The sequence below is a fragment of the Tympanuchus pallidicinctus genome, unplaced genomic scaffold, assembly GCF_026119805.1.
Source record: "Tympanuchus pallidicinctus isolate F22 unplaced genomic scaffold, pur_lepc_1.0 scaffold22, whole genome shotgun sequence".
Lineage (NCBI taxonomy): Eukaryota > Metazoa > Chordata > Aves > Galliformes > Phasianidae > Tympanuchus > Tympanuchus pallidicinctus.
The window spans coordinates 14,975,594-14,991,119 of record NW_026294739.1 but is presented as its reverse complement, the minus strand read 5'-3'; the positions used below and the strand labels follow the sequence as shown (position 1 = coordinate 14,991,119).

The following is a 15,526-nucleotide window of genomic DNA, read 5'->3' as shown; positions in this document are numbered from 1 at the left end:
CTTTCTTTTAGCATTTCATTGCCACATGGTTAATGTAAGTATAATTCCTGTTAGCAACACGTATTACTCTGTTAAGCTTATAGAATTTTGTTGCTATGGATTATTACAGAATCCCAGCTGTGCACTCATTAACCAAGAACAACATCCCAAATGTTCTCATTTAACCAAAGTTTTCTCATGGTCTCACACAGTGACCTTGGCCATTGCCCTTTCTGGGTAGCACAGGACTTTGTTTGCCTATACTAAGCTCACTTACTGCGCAGTTCGGTTTCGATCAAGTGCATGTGTGCAGTCTGATCTCCCTGCTTGGATCTGTCCAGAAAGAATGTCATACATTCAGTAGTTATCATGACATTTGCTTTCACACATTTTGTTACAGATTGATGACAGCTTAAAGTCGTTATGACCAAAACATCAGACCTGGTGTACTAAAAGCACAGTATGAGATTTATCAAACCACAACCTTCTGATATAAGATTTGTTTTTCTCTTGGGACCCAATTTAAAAGACATTGAATTGTTGAAGATCTGGGAAGATTGTCCTAGATCTTAAGTATATGCACTTCTAATGATGCATAGGGAAGCATCAGCTTCTTGCTTAGTTTTAACTCTGGCACCTTGTGCTGTCCTGCCGCGTGCAGTGGTAGCCAGCACGGAAGTTTGGAGCTGTGCTCTGTCTCCTCTGCCCTGCTGTCTTTATGGAAAAAGACGGAGCCTGTCTTCCCAGTAGCCAAAGAGAGCAGTGTGCTACCAGTCTTGTGTGGTATGGAAGAAGGCTCTGAGTATAAAACCCAAATCTTCTCTCCAAAATCTCCCTTAAGCAGCAGTAGGACATTCTGCACCGTGGCTCTGACACAGCAGCAGCCACTGTCAGCTTAGTAGCATTGCAGTGACTAAGCCTGTGCCTTCCTAAGCCTGCTATCAGGAACCAAAGAACTGGAAGAGTTCCTCTCTGTAATTTAGAGGGCTTGCGTGTGTCTCAGTTTCCAAACCACACATACACTCAGATCCTTTTTAGTGGTCTCCCTGACCTTGAACTGCCTGCACTTGAAAATGAATGGCAGAGGTGGACAAGAAATTGATTCAATTCCAAAACTGGGGGAAAAAAATCATGAAAATACCATGTCAAAGGATAGCCTTTCTTTGCATGGAAACGAGCTGGCTGTTTCACTGGATGCAAATCCCTCTTAACTCTGAATTTCCATAGCAACTGGACTCGGCCTATTAGCATCTGCTTTTCTGAGGGAAATATAAAGCACCTGCATCAAGTACTCTGAGAAGCAGGCTGATAAAAAGGTAAGTGTCGTGTTGTCTTACAACATTCTAAGATTGTTATCTAGATAGACCCGTGTTTCTGCCTTCAGGAATAGTTTAATCCAGCAGGATTGCCAAGAGGCAACGCAGAAAATGGCTGCTTTTCTCCCAGAGGGCTTTGGTCAATAAGGCATCACATTGCCAGCTGTATAATGGATCCATTTGACTGCCTGCTGCCAATGTTGCAGCCACAGCAAGGGAAACACGTCAGATGTTTCACTGACCAACGTAACTTTTAGGAGATGGAGACAACAGCATGATAAATACAGACCTATGTTTAGCTAGCTCCACGTTCCAGGTAGCATTCACACCATTACAGAAAGCAGTGCGAGCTGTAATTTAACTACATTTATGCAGTTCTGTGATTGCTGTAGCTAAAGAAAGCAGGAAGGGTGAAGTCACAGGGCTGAGATCCTCTCTGTTCCTCAAACAGAGGCCCATTTTCCCCAGCAGAGCCCTGTCCGTGCCCGTGCCTTGCAGCTGGGAGCCGCAGACAAGGGGCCCTTATTGCCTGCCGTTGTGCTGGTGCCCGAAGGGACACAGCTCTTCGTAGATGCCATTCTTACAGCCCTCTGTGTGCAGCAGGAACGTTTCTGGGTCAGCCCATCCCCGGGCTCGTGGGGCTGAGTGACGACTTGTGCTCATTTCTGACAGAAACGAACCACAGCAGCGTGCTTTGCGGCTTTCCGGCCGCCTGTGTCCTCAGGTAGGTTGGTGTCACCAGCGGACTGGCACAGCGCTGCTTTTTGGTCAGCCCCGCGCGGGCTCAGCAGCCTGTTTACATGTCTTTTTCGGCTCACACAAGGACAGAAAGCCCGTGACCACAGGCAGCGGTAAGGGCCAGCCCCGTGCCCTGAGGCGACGGGCAGCAGGGCAGCGCAGCCCGCATCTCTTCCCGCCGCGCTTCCCTCAGCGCCGCGAGGCGCGCTGGGAACCACCCTGTCCCTCAGGGGAAGGAGGCTGCGGATTGGCGGAGCCGACGTCACGTGCCCGATTTCCGCCTTCTCATTGGTCCTCGCCTCAATCCGTTACCTCTGGGCTGAGAGGAGAGGGCGGAGGTGTCCGGCGTTGCTCAGGGAACGGCCGCTCCGGGCATGGCGGCGGGGCCTGCCCTGCGGTGAGGGGGCGGGGAGGGCCGCGGGGGCGGGGTTGGGGTTGGTGCGGGGGGAGTGGGCCGAGCTGGGGGTGAGGGGCGGCCGTGGGGGCTGCGCGGGGGAGCAGAGGCCTCTTGTTGCACATCAGATCGGGGAGCCCCGGGAGCGGCAGCCGGCGCTGAAAGAAAGCGGCGATGGCGTGGCTCGGGGAGCTCGGTGGGAACAGTGAGAGAGCCTTTCCCTTCCTGGGCGCTAACGCTTGTGTTTCTTCGTGGTTTCTCGGTTACGACGCTCGTTTGCGTTCTAGGGTGATGCTCGGAAACAGAGCCTTGGGAACAGCCTGCAGAACCGCCTGGGGTTGCGTTGAAAATGCTGGGAGAGACAAAGCAGCTGACGGCGAGGAGAGAGCTGTACACAGACCCTGCCTTCCCTGCCAGCGACGCCTCCATATTCTTTGATTCCTGCACCCCGCTCGCCCAGTTCAAGGGTGAGATATCGTGGTTGAGACCTCAGGTGAGATAGAAAAGCCTATGCTTTCATGTAATTGCGATTCCGGATTCCTGCTGCAACTTTAGCGTTTGTGGTACCGGTAGAATTTGGAGTATTCTGTTGTAAAAGGAGGGGGAACAGCTGTTTACAAGGTTGGATAGTGATAGGACGAGGGGGGAATGGTTTTAAACTGAGACAGGTGAGGTTTAGGTCAGATATTAGGAGGAAGTTTTTCACACAGAGGGTGGTGACGCACTGGGACAGGTTGCCCACGGAGGCTGTGGATGCCCCATCCCTGGAGGCATTCAAGGCTAGGCTGGATGTGGCTCTGGGCAGCCTGGAATGCTGGTTGGCAGCCCTGCACATAGCAGGGGGGTTGAAACTGGATGAGCATTGTGGTCCTTTTCAACCCAGGTCATTCTATGATTCTGTGAAATACATTTCCTTATAGAAATTATGCACGTATCAAGTTGAACATCCACATCATTCTCGTTTCTTCAAAATGTTGTTTAATTGTCTTGAAGACAACTAGGTTGTAGTGTTTGTATTGATCCCTTTGCTGTTGTTTGAGGAAAAATTGTGCTTTGTTAACAAGAAAGAAAACTTTTTTTGTTGTCATTGCATTTTAATTATTACTGTTTTTATTTTTAGGCTGTTCTTACCATATTGCCTTTTAACTAATAACTGGGCTTTGGAGTAACCCATGTGCAACCTAAAAAGTGTAGGATCCATTTCCATAATACCTTCAATGTAAATAAAATATTTATGATCCCCTTTCAGTACCTGAAGGGAGGCTGTAAGAAAGAAGGGGCACAGTCTCTTTGGTAGCATCTGTTGTGACAGGACAAGGGGAAGTGGCTTGAAATTAAAAAAGGGGACGTTTACATTGGGAATAAGAAAAAAGTTGTTTCTGATAAGGGTGATGAGGCAGTGGCACAGATTGCACAGAGCTGGTGGTGCTCCATCCCTGGAGACGCCCAAGATCAGAGTGTCTCCAACGGGGCTCTGAGCACCTGATGGAGCTGTAGGTGTCCCTGTTCAGTGCAGGAGGTTGGACCAGATGGCCTTTAAGGATCCCATCCAGCATCCAAATGGTTCTGAGCATGGAAAAGAATAAGGCTATAAAAGCGTAATGAAATGAATTTGCTGCCCTACATCCAGGGTGGTTGTAGAACAGAGATGGAGCTTTTGTTATCAGATACAATTAACGAAGAAAAGATTTCGCAGAGCCCAGTGAGCAGCTTTGTTTTGGATTCCTACTGAGGGCTGATCAGTTAATTCCCAGTGCTTGCAGGTGAGAGAAGAACCAGTTTAAAATCTCACTTTCAGCTCAGATTGATTCGTTCAAGACCCTGCATTTCTAGTAATCTCTTCCACTAGCAAGCAATCCGTATTTATTTGCCCTAGAAAAGGTTTTTCTATCGTACAAGTTTGGAGATGCTTGGAAATTGGGGTGTGCAGTGCAAAGTGAATGGCATCTGTTCCATCCCAGTTGATCGAATATCTTGCAAGGAACTGGTGAATTCAGTTGTCTTTCACTTATTGGTGCTTCTGATGCGGTTGCACTCAGTGATGGTATTTGTGCCATAAAATCTAGATGGGGACAAGTTTTTCCTCACATAAACTACCTGTAAAAAGCCACGAGGTGGTTGTTGTTATTGCCTGGTTGGGCTGAGAAGAAATGTAAAAGGGAAAAGCTCTGTTATTTTGAGAGAGGCCTCTGTGCCCTCCAGTTCTCCAAATCATAGACTTCCTTAGACTGTTGTGCAAGGTTCAACTTCAGTTTCCCTTCTTTTAATTGCAGGACATTTGCTCTACTCCTCGGTTATTTTCAAACAATCCGCAGGATGTGCAGGTGAAGCAAGGAATCCTGGGAGACTGTTGGTTCCTTTGTGCCTGTGTAGCTTTGCAGAAGAGTAAATACCTGCTGAATAAGGTATAGAGAACTTGTTTCGTATTCCAGGATTTTTTTCCTGACTTACAAATGTATATTGCTTTGTTTTAATCCCAAGCCCCCATGTGAATGTCACTTCTGTTACGCTTAGTTTTACTGCACTGTGTCTTTCTTTTTGTATTTATTACAAGGGGTTGATATTCAGCCTAATTTAAACTAGGTTTCTGTATTGAAACAATAACCATTCATGACTTGTCTTGATTGGAGCTTTTTGTCCTCTAGGTGTTCCCTCCAGGGCAGCCCAGCTGGGCAGATGAGTTGTATCAAGGCCGTTTCACCTGCCACGTCTGGCAGTTTGGACACTGGGTGGAAGTAACCATTGATGATCGTTTGCCTTGCCTTGGGGGTAAACTCTGTTTTTCCCAGTGTCAAACAGAAGATTTGTTTTGGCTTCCGCTGTTGGAAAAAGCCTATGCAAAGTATGTGAGCCCTGTTATTGAGGGAAATGAAGGGAGGTGGAATATTTTGTCTTCCCTTTTGCTTGCTTCAGCGTCTGACTTGGCATAGTCATAATTGTGGGCATAGATCTCTATGTAAATCGATGCAAAGGATAATGGTTGCCAGTTTTTCCTATATGTGGGGAAATGTAGGAAAACATTCTGACTTCAAACGTACAAAAGAACCTGGAGAGAGGATGGTGTGACTGCCAGCAGAGGGCAGAAAAAGCCTTTAAGTGTGGTTTCTTCACACCTTGTGCAGAGTGAACGAAATTAAATCATTTTAATCCTCTTCCTAGAGGAGGAAGAGGAAAAAACGTTAATGTGCAGTAAGCAGTTATTACACTGTGAAAGCTGATGTGCAAATAAGGTACAAACATCAAGGCAGAAGCAGTTTCTATATAGGAAGGAATGAATTGTAACCTGTCAGATTGTTTGATGGGTTGGTTAGGTGTTCTTTAGATTATTTGTTCTGTAAAGTAAATTGTGGATTTTCTCTTGCTTACCAGGGAATGGGCAGGATAGGAAGGACACAGGAGCTTTGTTTCCTTTGTTCTGCTGTTTGTAGAAACATTTTCTGTGTGTGTTTTCCCATAGAGTGCATGGATCTTATGAGCAGCTGTGGGCAGGACAGGTGGCAGATGCTTTGGTGGATCTGACCGGAGGCATTGCTGAAAGATGGGCCTTGAAAGACCCTGCAAGAAACACAGGGAAAGAGAAGTCTGGCGTGGTTTTGAAGAAAGAAGTGTTTAGGAGATTAATGGTTTTGAAAGAGCAGTGTGTGATAAGCTGCTCAGTCCTCAATTCCAGACAAGGTAACAGTAAAGTTCATTTAAAACAAATGGTGATTTGGTGTTGCTCTGAGCACGAGGCAACCAACCATTGCATACTGTTGACTGCTGTGTTGTGTGAGCTGCGTGGTGTCATTTTGTGTAACCTTGGGTAAAGAAGGATTTAAAGATGCTGGTAGGTTCAGGATGGAGGGGCTTTTTGGGAGGTGCTTTTGATGTTAGATGCGTGGGAAGCTGGTAAGGTTCATTCTCAGAGCAAATAACAGAAAAATCACCCAAAGCCAACCCCCAAAGTAGTTAGAAAGAGTCACTGAGTGTTTGTAGATACTTGAGATAAACAGGGAGTTAATATGCTTTAAAGTTTTTATTTGTGTTATTTCTATGTGATTGCATTTTTTTTAATGCTGTTTTAATACTGATCCAATAAACAATTCCCTTGTTTTGCTCTCTCTCAGAATGATTTAAAGTCTGTCTTTGTGAAATGATGGTCTGGATTCTTGTACATACATTCTAATTCTAGGTTGTTGTTATTATCTCTCCTATCCAGGTGCAAGTGAGCTAGGAGAATTTCATGCTTTTATAGTGACAGACATGTTGAATCTTTCTGAAGTGTCAGGCAAGGAAATCATCCTCCTACGAATACGAAATCCCTGGGGAAGGCGGTGCTGGAGAGGTCCCTGGTGTGAGGGGTGAGTGGGTTTGTTCTGCTTGTCTGCTTTTTCTATTTATGCAGGTTAACACAAATAGGAGAAACTAGAATTGATGCCAAGTAGGTACAAAGAGAGATGTTTTAAAGGAAGTGCTGAATTATCGTTAATAATTCAGATGGCAAAATAGCTTGCAGGTAGTTAGGAGGAAAGGACAAGCCCTAGGAGCTTATCTTGACAAGTGTTAGAATATTCAGGCTGCTGTTTGTTTGTGCACTTGGAAGTGTTATGACTCGTGCTTTGCTGATGCATCTCACTGCCCAGCAGGTTGTATCCAGGAAGCATTCTAGGCAAGTCTTTGACACTAAAATGAAGAAACCTCCTTCTGTTGTCCTGCTGTGCAAATCTGCTACAAAGAACAAAAGATTGTTATGGAATTTTTATTGTGTGAAGAGCCGTGTTTTGACTCTTGTCTTATATGTAGTGGTGAAGGATGGAGCCAGCTGGATCCGATGGTTGCCTCTGAACTCCTCTCACAGATCCAAGAGGGAGAATTTTGGGTTGATGAAGAGGAATTTTTCAGAGAATTTGATGAGATTACTGTGGGCTTTCCAGTGAATGAGGAAGGACAACTGCAGAGCCTCTATACAGGTGTGGTACGAAAAAACATCTTTCTTGTGTGGATAATATTAAATCAATGGGAAGGAGTGATTTGAATGGCAAATAGCTGCAAGTAGACTGTAATTTCTCTGTATCAGTCTTTCCCTCTGTTCTATACTGTAGGCTTTTTCTGTCTCTGCTTCTGGGAAGGATAGAGGGGTGAGAGGAAACTGAAGATCTTTAGAAGAGGCTCTGATACTCTTCTGAACTCTAGATACCTACTAGTTTGTTGAGAGATGAGCATTCCCTAGATGGCTGTTGTTCTGCAGAGCTTTGAGGTTCTTTTTTTCTTAGTAAGATACAAACATCAGATTTCTGAAAGCAATTTCTTGTTACTTGTACAAGTCATGTCAGTCTGCCATTACCAGTCATGACATTCATTTCCATTTTTCTCCAAACCTTGTTTGTGAGTGTCTGTGGAGAGAAAGCATCAAGGCTACCACACCATGTTTTTTGGGGCTGGGAAATCTCTGCCATATATTTGTTGGATAAAATAAATGACCTCTGGTGTCTGAAGTCTGCACCGTGTTTTTCTTTCTTTGTTAGAGAAAGTGCTGTATCACTCTCGGAATCTTTTTGGATCCTGGGTGAGAGGCCAGACTGCAGGTGGCTGCCGAAACAACAGCAGCTTCCCCACCAACCCTAAGTTCTGGCTGAGAGTCTGTGAGAAGAGCGAGGTGTGCATTGCTCTGCTGCAGAAACACAGAAAATACAGCGCTGACTGGGCTGGAAGAATTAAAAATCTGACTCGCTTAGTAGATGAAAATCTGTCTTTGACTGAAGGCATTCGGGAGAAGAAATATCAGGCTGTGGGACTGCATGTCTGGAAGGTAATTTGGAAGCCACATATTTTTCTTGCAAGTAGAAGTCTTACGGCACTATTGAAACATCTGACTAAAATAATTCATTTCTTACAACAGTGATATAATTCCACTGATTAAACGTTTTCCACCTCTAATTCATGTCCTGAAATGTCACAAAGTTACAGTCTGTACAGCCTAGGTATGAACCAGCACTTGATTCTACTCTGTGAGTGCCATACAGTGGAACGCTGGGGATTCTTCCAAAGTAGTGAATGACATTTCAGGCTGATCACTTAATGGCTATTCCAAATTTTACTTCTGAATATTAATGCTTTCTGTTCCTCTTTGATAATCAGCTCGCCTGCTGATGCTCTCTTCCTTGTTTCATTCTGTAAATGCAGGTGTGTCTAAACAGTATTTGATTGCTTTTATTACAAGCTGCTCATTTTTCCTAAACCACCGTGCACCGTTATGCATCTGTTCTAGGTGGAGAAGAAACGATTTAACCTTCCAAAGACCCTCTCTGCTCCTCCAGTTGTAGGTACCGTCTGCCATTCCTACGACAGAGAAGTGCATGTGTGCTGTGACCTTTCTCCTGGGTACTATCTTGTTGTTCCCAGCACTTTCCTGAAAGATGCTGTAGGGCATTTCTTGCTACGTGTATTTTCTACAGGAAGAATCTCTCTCAGGTATGTTCAAAAAGAAGGAGAAAACTTCTTGTGGGTATGAAGAGATGCATGAAGATATGTTTGCACAGTATGAAAACGTTCAAAGTGTTTCTGAACAGTTGTGCACAATACCAAATTATAGTATAGTTTTCTCTTTGTTTTTTGGGTGAAAAAATATTCTTCCATCTCCTTGGTTTTTGGATGAAGCAGCTCTTATGTGTTATGACTAATTGTTTAAAGTATCACACATCAGAAGTAATGAGATGAGCAGTGTCCTGATCTTTGTTAATGTTGGGAAAAATGCAGGTGTTCCACAGAAGTTCTCTTACCACAGTGGATGATGGAAAAGAGCTGTATGTTCTCATGTATAGTGGAAAAGATGTTGGCACACATACTGAGAGATTGCCAGGTGTACAGCACCTTTCAGAGTGAGCAATACAGTTCCAAATGCAAGTGTAGAGTCTGCAGTGGACTCAGGTGACGTGGTACTTGTAGCCCATCTTTGCGAGGCCAGGTGTGAAAAACAGCACTGACATCAGTGCTGACTTGCTTAGTTGAATGAAGGGTTGTGTCTTGAGTCAAGGCATTCAAGCCAGACAGCACTGTGGAGTTTGCAGAAATACTTGTAAGCATGACTCCGTGTTGTGTCCTATTTGATCTTCCCTCGTAGCTTGTGATAGAAATTAAGTCTTTTGTAATGAACTTGAAAAAGCATTTTTTTCTGTATAACAGTGCTTGCTGATCCAATGTGAGACATCAGCAATGTCATTTCACTAGCTTCAGATCACTTACATACTTTTCCCTTAGCTGTAGCAGATATCTCAACACTTTAAAATCAGTTACTCATGAGCAAGTCTGCCTTGGTGCCCAAACACCTAAAATAAATACATGTGGAGACATGATGAGTCGTGTGGTGTCAGCAAAGTTGTATCTTCTTCCAGTAAACCTGAAAAAATACGGGCATGTCTAATTGCTCGTGCCTGATAAGCATGGAGGCAGAATGTACCACTGACAAGGTGTTTAAAAGCTATCCATGTTGTTTTTGATACTCTGATTGTGCACTAACAGCTCTTATGCTCTTGAAGCTGGCGAGTCACACTGTGAAGTCAGATCGTTTACTCTGTAGAATTTGGAGGCAAAATGTCATCAAGGGTTAGGCTGAATAAAGACCTGCAAAACAGTGAGGCTAGTTTGGCTAATTATTGGGAGTAAGACATGGGCTTATGTTGGCAATGTATTTTTCTGAATGAACAGCACTGCAGAGTACTGCAGGACAAATGTTGTCCTCTCATCTGCTGCTGCTAAGTCTGAAACAGGCATTGGATGTGAGTTGAAATGACAATCATAGAATATCAGAACAGCTGTTGTGTTCTTAAGTGAATGGAGGAGTGGGGATAACTTCCACTATGCCATCTGTCCTTATGTTGAAATATTGTTTTGGATGCTATGGGGCTGGTGTTGATAATAAATGCCAAGTGATGCTGGACTAGATTGAAATAGGTATTAATGCTGCAGTGGTCAGGTCAGCAGGTGAATGGTAGGTTCTGACTAAAGATGTGGTAGATTACAAGCAGACAACGCAGTGCATGCTTTGGACTCTGTTCCTGTGAGTTTATGCAATACTGATTTGTTTCTGTGAGCTGGTTTTCTAGCTTTGTGAAATCACACGTGTTCTGTTGCATTTTGTTTTCTTTCTTGTGTTTGACAGTGAGATAAAACCACCACCCCCAGATGCTGCTCTCACTGAAGAACTCCCAGTAGGTGAATGGGAAACGCTGCAGCTGGAAGGATGCTGGAAAAATGGGCAAAGTGCTGGAGGCAGCAGGAACTTCCCCTCCTTCCATATCAATCCCTGCTTTCCCCTTTCCATTCCTGCAGGACCAGGAAAAAGCAGTGTGAAAATCACCCTTCGTCAGCACTGCCAAGACAGCAAGTGTCGTCCAATAGGTTTTCATATCTTCCAGGTGAGACTTGTTTGCCAGGTGCAGGCTTAGGAGAGTGAACTCGGAGTGAGTCAGTGACACAGATGAAAAATTGGTGTGTGAAACAGATAAAGTGTGCTCTTTCATTTTTTTTCTACAGCACTCAGCTGGCTTTATTCTCAGAGAATGTTTCCTCTATAGTTCTGTGCATAAGAGGGAGCATTTGGAGCAGAATACATGCAGAACACATCTTACTGTGCTGCATCAGGTACACCTGTGTTTGAAGATCATTCTTTTTTTTTTTGCAGGTACCTAACAGCAGTTGGAAGCAAAACACTTCCTCTTTTCTGCACTTGGAGCCACTGGTGAGCTGTGTACCTCACTGCTATTCACAGGAAGTAAGCAGACTGTGCAGGCTTCCTGCTGGAAGTTATGTAATTATCCCATCTACGTACCTGCCCAACACAGAAGGCAGTTTTACAGTGATCATAGCAACCAAAATAGACAGGTAAAAATTCACTGCTTTCTGTTTGGGTCTACAGTAATTTTTAGTATGCGTATTGCAGGGTGTTCAGAAACTGTAACTGTAGGTACTGTCATTCCTGGTAGAGGAATCTTCACTTTTCCTTTTGACTTTGTAGCAAGCACTGCTTACCATCTCTGACCATGTTGTAAGAACGACTGAGGTAGCAGTGTGGTTGTTAATCTTCTTGCATCAGTTGCTGAACAACAGATGTCTAGGTTCAGAGAATATGTGCTGACGTGACTCCTTGTCACCTATCTGCAGCTACTTGGATTTATGCTGAAAGCTTACTAAGCTTTCTAACAAACAACATTTGTTTGTGGATGAGAAGCTGCAGTGAGTTCTTACATCTTGCTGAGCGATAGCAGGTCTGACTCAAAGTTTGTAGATTTGATAAGATTATGATAAAAATTCCATGTTGATAAGGATGTGGAGCCATGCCTGGTGTAACAGTTGATGATTGCAAACCCCCCTGTGCTTTGTGCAGAAGTATAAATGTACTTTTGGTTTTCAACAGGAAACGCATTCACAGCAGAGAGACACTTGGACAAGTACTGCAAGAAGTAGGTGATCCAATTTTAATTTGCCCTAATGGGGACACAGGCATAATCAAAGTTTATGTATTAGATAATATTTGAGAGCCACACGTCAGTGGACTGGACTTTGAATGTTCTCATTTACTTACTGCAAACTGAGAATCAAATCAAGCAGTTACTCTTCTCTTTGTTTCTCTAGCAGAGTAGCAGTAGTTAGCAGCTTTATCTTTGCTTTCTGCTCAGATATGTGGAAGTTTATGTATGACTGTTTTATAAAGCCATTATTTACTCCTTGCAGGCCTTCCCCAGTGTGCATCTGTGCCACGGTGTCTGTGAGAAACAGGGCTGTCAGTGAGGAGTAACTGGTTGGATTTGACCTTTGCATTTGCTTTCACAAGTGTAATCACTTGTAATGCATTTTCATGTGATTTGTTTCTTTGTGTTACCATAGATCTACTAGATTTAATTAAATATCATTATCTTCCTTCACCTTGTTGGCTTTGATACTAATACTAATACCTTGGATGCCCAATTCAGAAATTCTAATGGTAGCATATTATTGGAAAAACTAGAGAAAATACAGCAAGAAGGACAAGGGGCAGCCCAGAGATTACCTTGCACCACGGTAGTTTAATTCCTTATTGGTTTCCTCACAGCCTGCATGTCCCTTCTTGGCATGCAGACTTCTCTATTAAGAACTAATACCACATATTTAACATTTTGATGACTGTATTTTGCTTAATTAGGTACATATATATTATTCTTGAAGGGGTGGATGCAAGTGCTGAGTTTTTACTGCATACAGAGTTTTAACTGAGTGAGAGAAGAACTTTGAGTGTGTTTTTTTTTAACCAGCTCTTTAATTTATCTGATGTGTTTGGTGGATCAGAGCGTGCTCTGGGTAATACTCTGCTTATTGCTTGAGATCACAACCATCTAGATACTCATTCTATTTCTCTGTGAAGCTTTGATTAAAAAGAAGTCTTAGGAAGAACTCCTGGTTTGCTAGTTCTCTTGAATTAGGTCATGCTGACCAATGGTTACATTTTGTCCTTGCTTCACTGCAGTAAAGATCAGCATGTACTTTCCTCTTGGCAATTGCTAAGTTAATATCTAGGAGGTGAAGTATGTGCTGAAGTTCTTCATTACTGTTGTTTTGGGAAAACAAGATTGTGAGGCCATTGTTACAGAGGGCATGTATTTCAAGATGTGTTTTTTGGGTATTCCTTGAAAATGGAGGGACTTAGGCAAAGAGTGCTCCCAGCACCAAGGGAACTAAGAGTGTAGATTCTTCAGGGCTTCAAGACATGAAAAAATGGGATATAAGTGGCAGTTGTAGTTTCCTCAGCAGTGGTAGAAGTGAAATGTCTGAATCCAAGATCCTCCGAGAGCTTTTTCTGAAGCCTGGATTTTAAACCACGTGGTTTTTTCAGAGCTGTAACCTCTGTAGGATGTGGGCAGTCTGCCTTACTGAGAACTTGGGCTGCTGATCCCTGTGGTGCATCAGAACAGAGCTGAATGTTGGTGTATTTCTTGTGTTTGTGTGATTCCTGATTACTGACATTACGGGATTTATAAGTTCTTAGTTTATTAAGATGTTTCACAGTCAGAACCAGCTCTTAGTCCTGGTTTTAAATCTGTGTTTTTCTGTTTTACTTCAGTTCCTTAGGAATTTCCTTTTTCATTTAATAACTTTTTTTTTTCTGCCTTGATCATTTTCTTGTAGGTTTCATTTACAACTGTGATGAAAATGTGACGTGGAACCCTCATGCTGACATTTTGAGACTCATGGGAAAGCTGAGGAACACTCAGTTCTTGCTGGTTTTGGTTTGGAACAGGGTAAAGAGCAGAAATTTATAGCCCAGTTGTTTTTCCACTGGTAACAACTGTCAGGTCTGCAGCAACTTTTCTGTACAAATACCTCCTTTATGGTGTGCACTGTAAGCATATGTTCTTCCCACGTGTTTTAGAACCAGCACTGTACAACGGATCTTCATCATGTACCTCAGTTCCTCACACATACAGGTGAAGAATATGTGCATGTTTTCATTCGAGGTGCATTTTTAGAAGAAAACCAGGAAATTCAAGTGCATACTGGAATAATATTGTGGAGAAAAAAACTCAATCAGGAGACCAAAGGGTGAACACAGCAGAAGTAAACTGGAATCTTTTTCTCACGTAGGACATACCTCAAGAACCATCAGAATAAACTGGAATAGAGCAAGTCCAAGCTTATATCCTACACTGCCAGTCATACTGCAGAGCACTTTTCTGTGGGCCCTTGGCTGCACCGTGCGAGTGGCAGGGTGAAAAGAGATTTTTGTTGTGAGTTTTCCTTTGATGAATCCCACAGAAGATGAAGATAAGACTTGAAAACTTCTATGAACTGCCTCATCAGACTGCTGTCATAAATCTGTGAGAATGCATTTGATGCCAGGTACCCCCTGCCCTCACTGCAGGAAATCTGAAGGTTGAGAGATTTTTTTTTTTCTTCTTGATTTCTGTTAGAAAGTATTTGTAAATCAAGGAGGATTTTTTTAGATGTTATATTTTCCTCAATAAAATTGGAGTAATTTAAGAGTTTTCAATGTCTTTTATTAAAAAGGTAGAAAGTATCTGCGGATGCCAAGTCTTCATTTGTTCTGCAGTAGCAAACTTTACAGCATGTTAAAGCCCTGGGATTCTCACCAAGTAGATGGTGGTAATTGGAAATGTTAGAGAGGAGAATGAAGTTTTCTTTTAGTTTTATGTCTGTGAAATAAGTGACTTTCCACTTATGCTAGGATGTCATTAAAAGCAAAACTTATGTTTGTCCCTACTGAACTTGGAAAACTGAGCATTTAGGATGATCACAGTTGATTTTTAAGTGGTCCACACTTTCCCCATCTGTTGTGGAAGTATGGGACAACAAGAAAAGGCTGTAGGTAGCAGATCTCTACTGTGCTGGCTTTGACAAATACTGGTATCTTTTCTTGAAAGGCTGTTATTTGTCTTCGAAGAGCAAATTATTGGGTGCTGTAATGGTGATATTAAGCATAAGGAAAGTTCTTGGTAACACCTGCATCTGAGAGCAGTGATAAAATAGAGATCAGATATAGGAAGTAGGATAGAATTAGGTGTGGGTATTTCCAGATGGAATGTGACTGTAAGAGCAACATTGATGCATATGTGAAGCTGACAGCTATATGAAGTGCTTCCAGGGAGCGGGAAAGGAAGAGGAGTCAAAACAGGGGTTGTGTGCCCTGGAACCTTCTGCAGGAGGAAGCAAGGAAACACCTGTGAACAGGGAGGAGTAACTGCTGAAGCAAATGGTGTTTGCAGGCATCCTTGCTGTGTTGGACCAGTTGTGCCATTTCACACGTGGTGCGTCACTGAGTGCACGTGCAGGCAGCTCTCGTTACAGACCACTTCTCTGAAATGCTACATCTGATTAATTGTCACTGTGTGTGTAAATATGTTTCTGGTAGCACTTTGAATAATTGTTTGTACCTATGGTGTAAATATGTGAGCTCTGGTAAATGCAATTTTCTAGTTTCAGAAAGCTCATCTGCGTGAGGTCGGCCTTCCTGAACGGAAATACTTCTACGTTAATTCTCTACACTGAGCTATGTGAATTTGAATGCAGATAGGATAGTGATATTTGTTCTGCAGTTATTGGGGGGTCCCTCTGCTTCGTGGTATGTTGCAGA

General features: G+C 43.2%; 1 protein-coding gene across 3 annotated transcripts; it reads left to right on the top strand.

Moving 5' to 3' along the window:
• The first annotated feature begins 2,291 nt into the window (after positions 1-2,291).
• On the top strand, positions 2,292-14,411 carry CAPN10 (calpain 10). 3 transcript variants are annotated; one of them, XM_052687339.1, is made up of 13 exons: positions 2,292-2,430; positions 2,715-2,920; positions 4,701-4,832; positions 5,073-5,269; positions 5,885-6,102; positions 6,626-6,767; positions 7,210-7,376; positions 7,932-8,215; positions 8,675-8,877; positions 10,565-10,820; positions 11,087-11,286; positions 11,819-11,864; positions 13,564-14,411. In XM_052687339.1, exons 2-13 carry the CDS (start codon positions 2,777-2,779, stop codon positions 13,591-13,593), a joined length of 2,019 nt encoding a protein of 672 aa, XP_052543299.1. In that variant the 5' UTR covers positions 2,292-2,430; positions 2,715-2,776; the 3' UTR covers positions 13,594-14,411. The 3 variants fall into 3 exon arrangements, with proteins under 3 accessions (XP_052543299.1, XP_052543298.1, XP_052543300.1); XM_052687338.1 differs by lacking the exon at positions 2,292-2,430 and adding an exon at positions 2,502-2,623; XM_052687340.1 differs by lacking the exon at positions 2,292-2,430 and adding an exon at positions 2,511-2,632.
• The last annotated feature ends 1,115 nt before the right edge of the window (positions 14,412-15,526 follow it).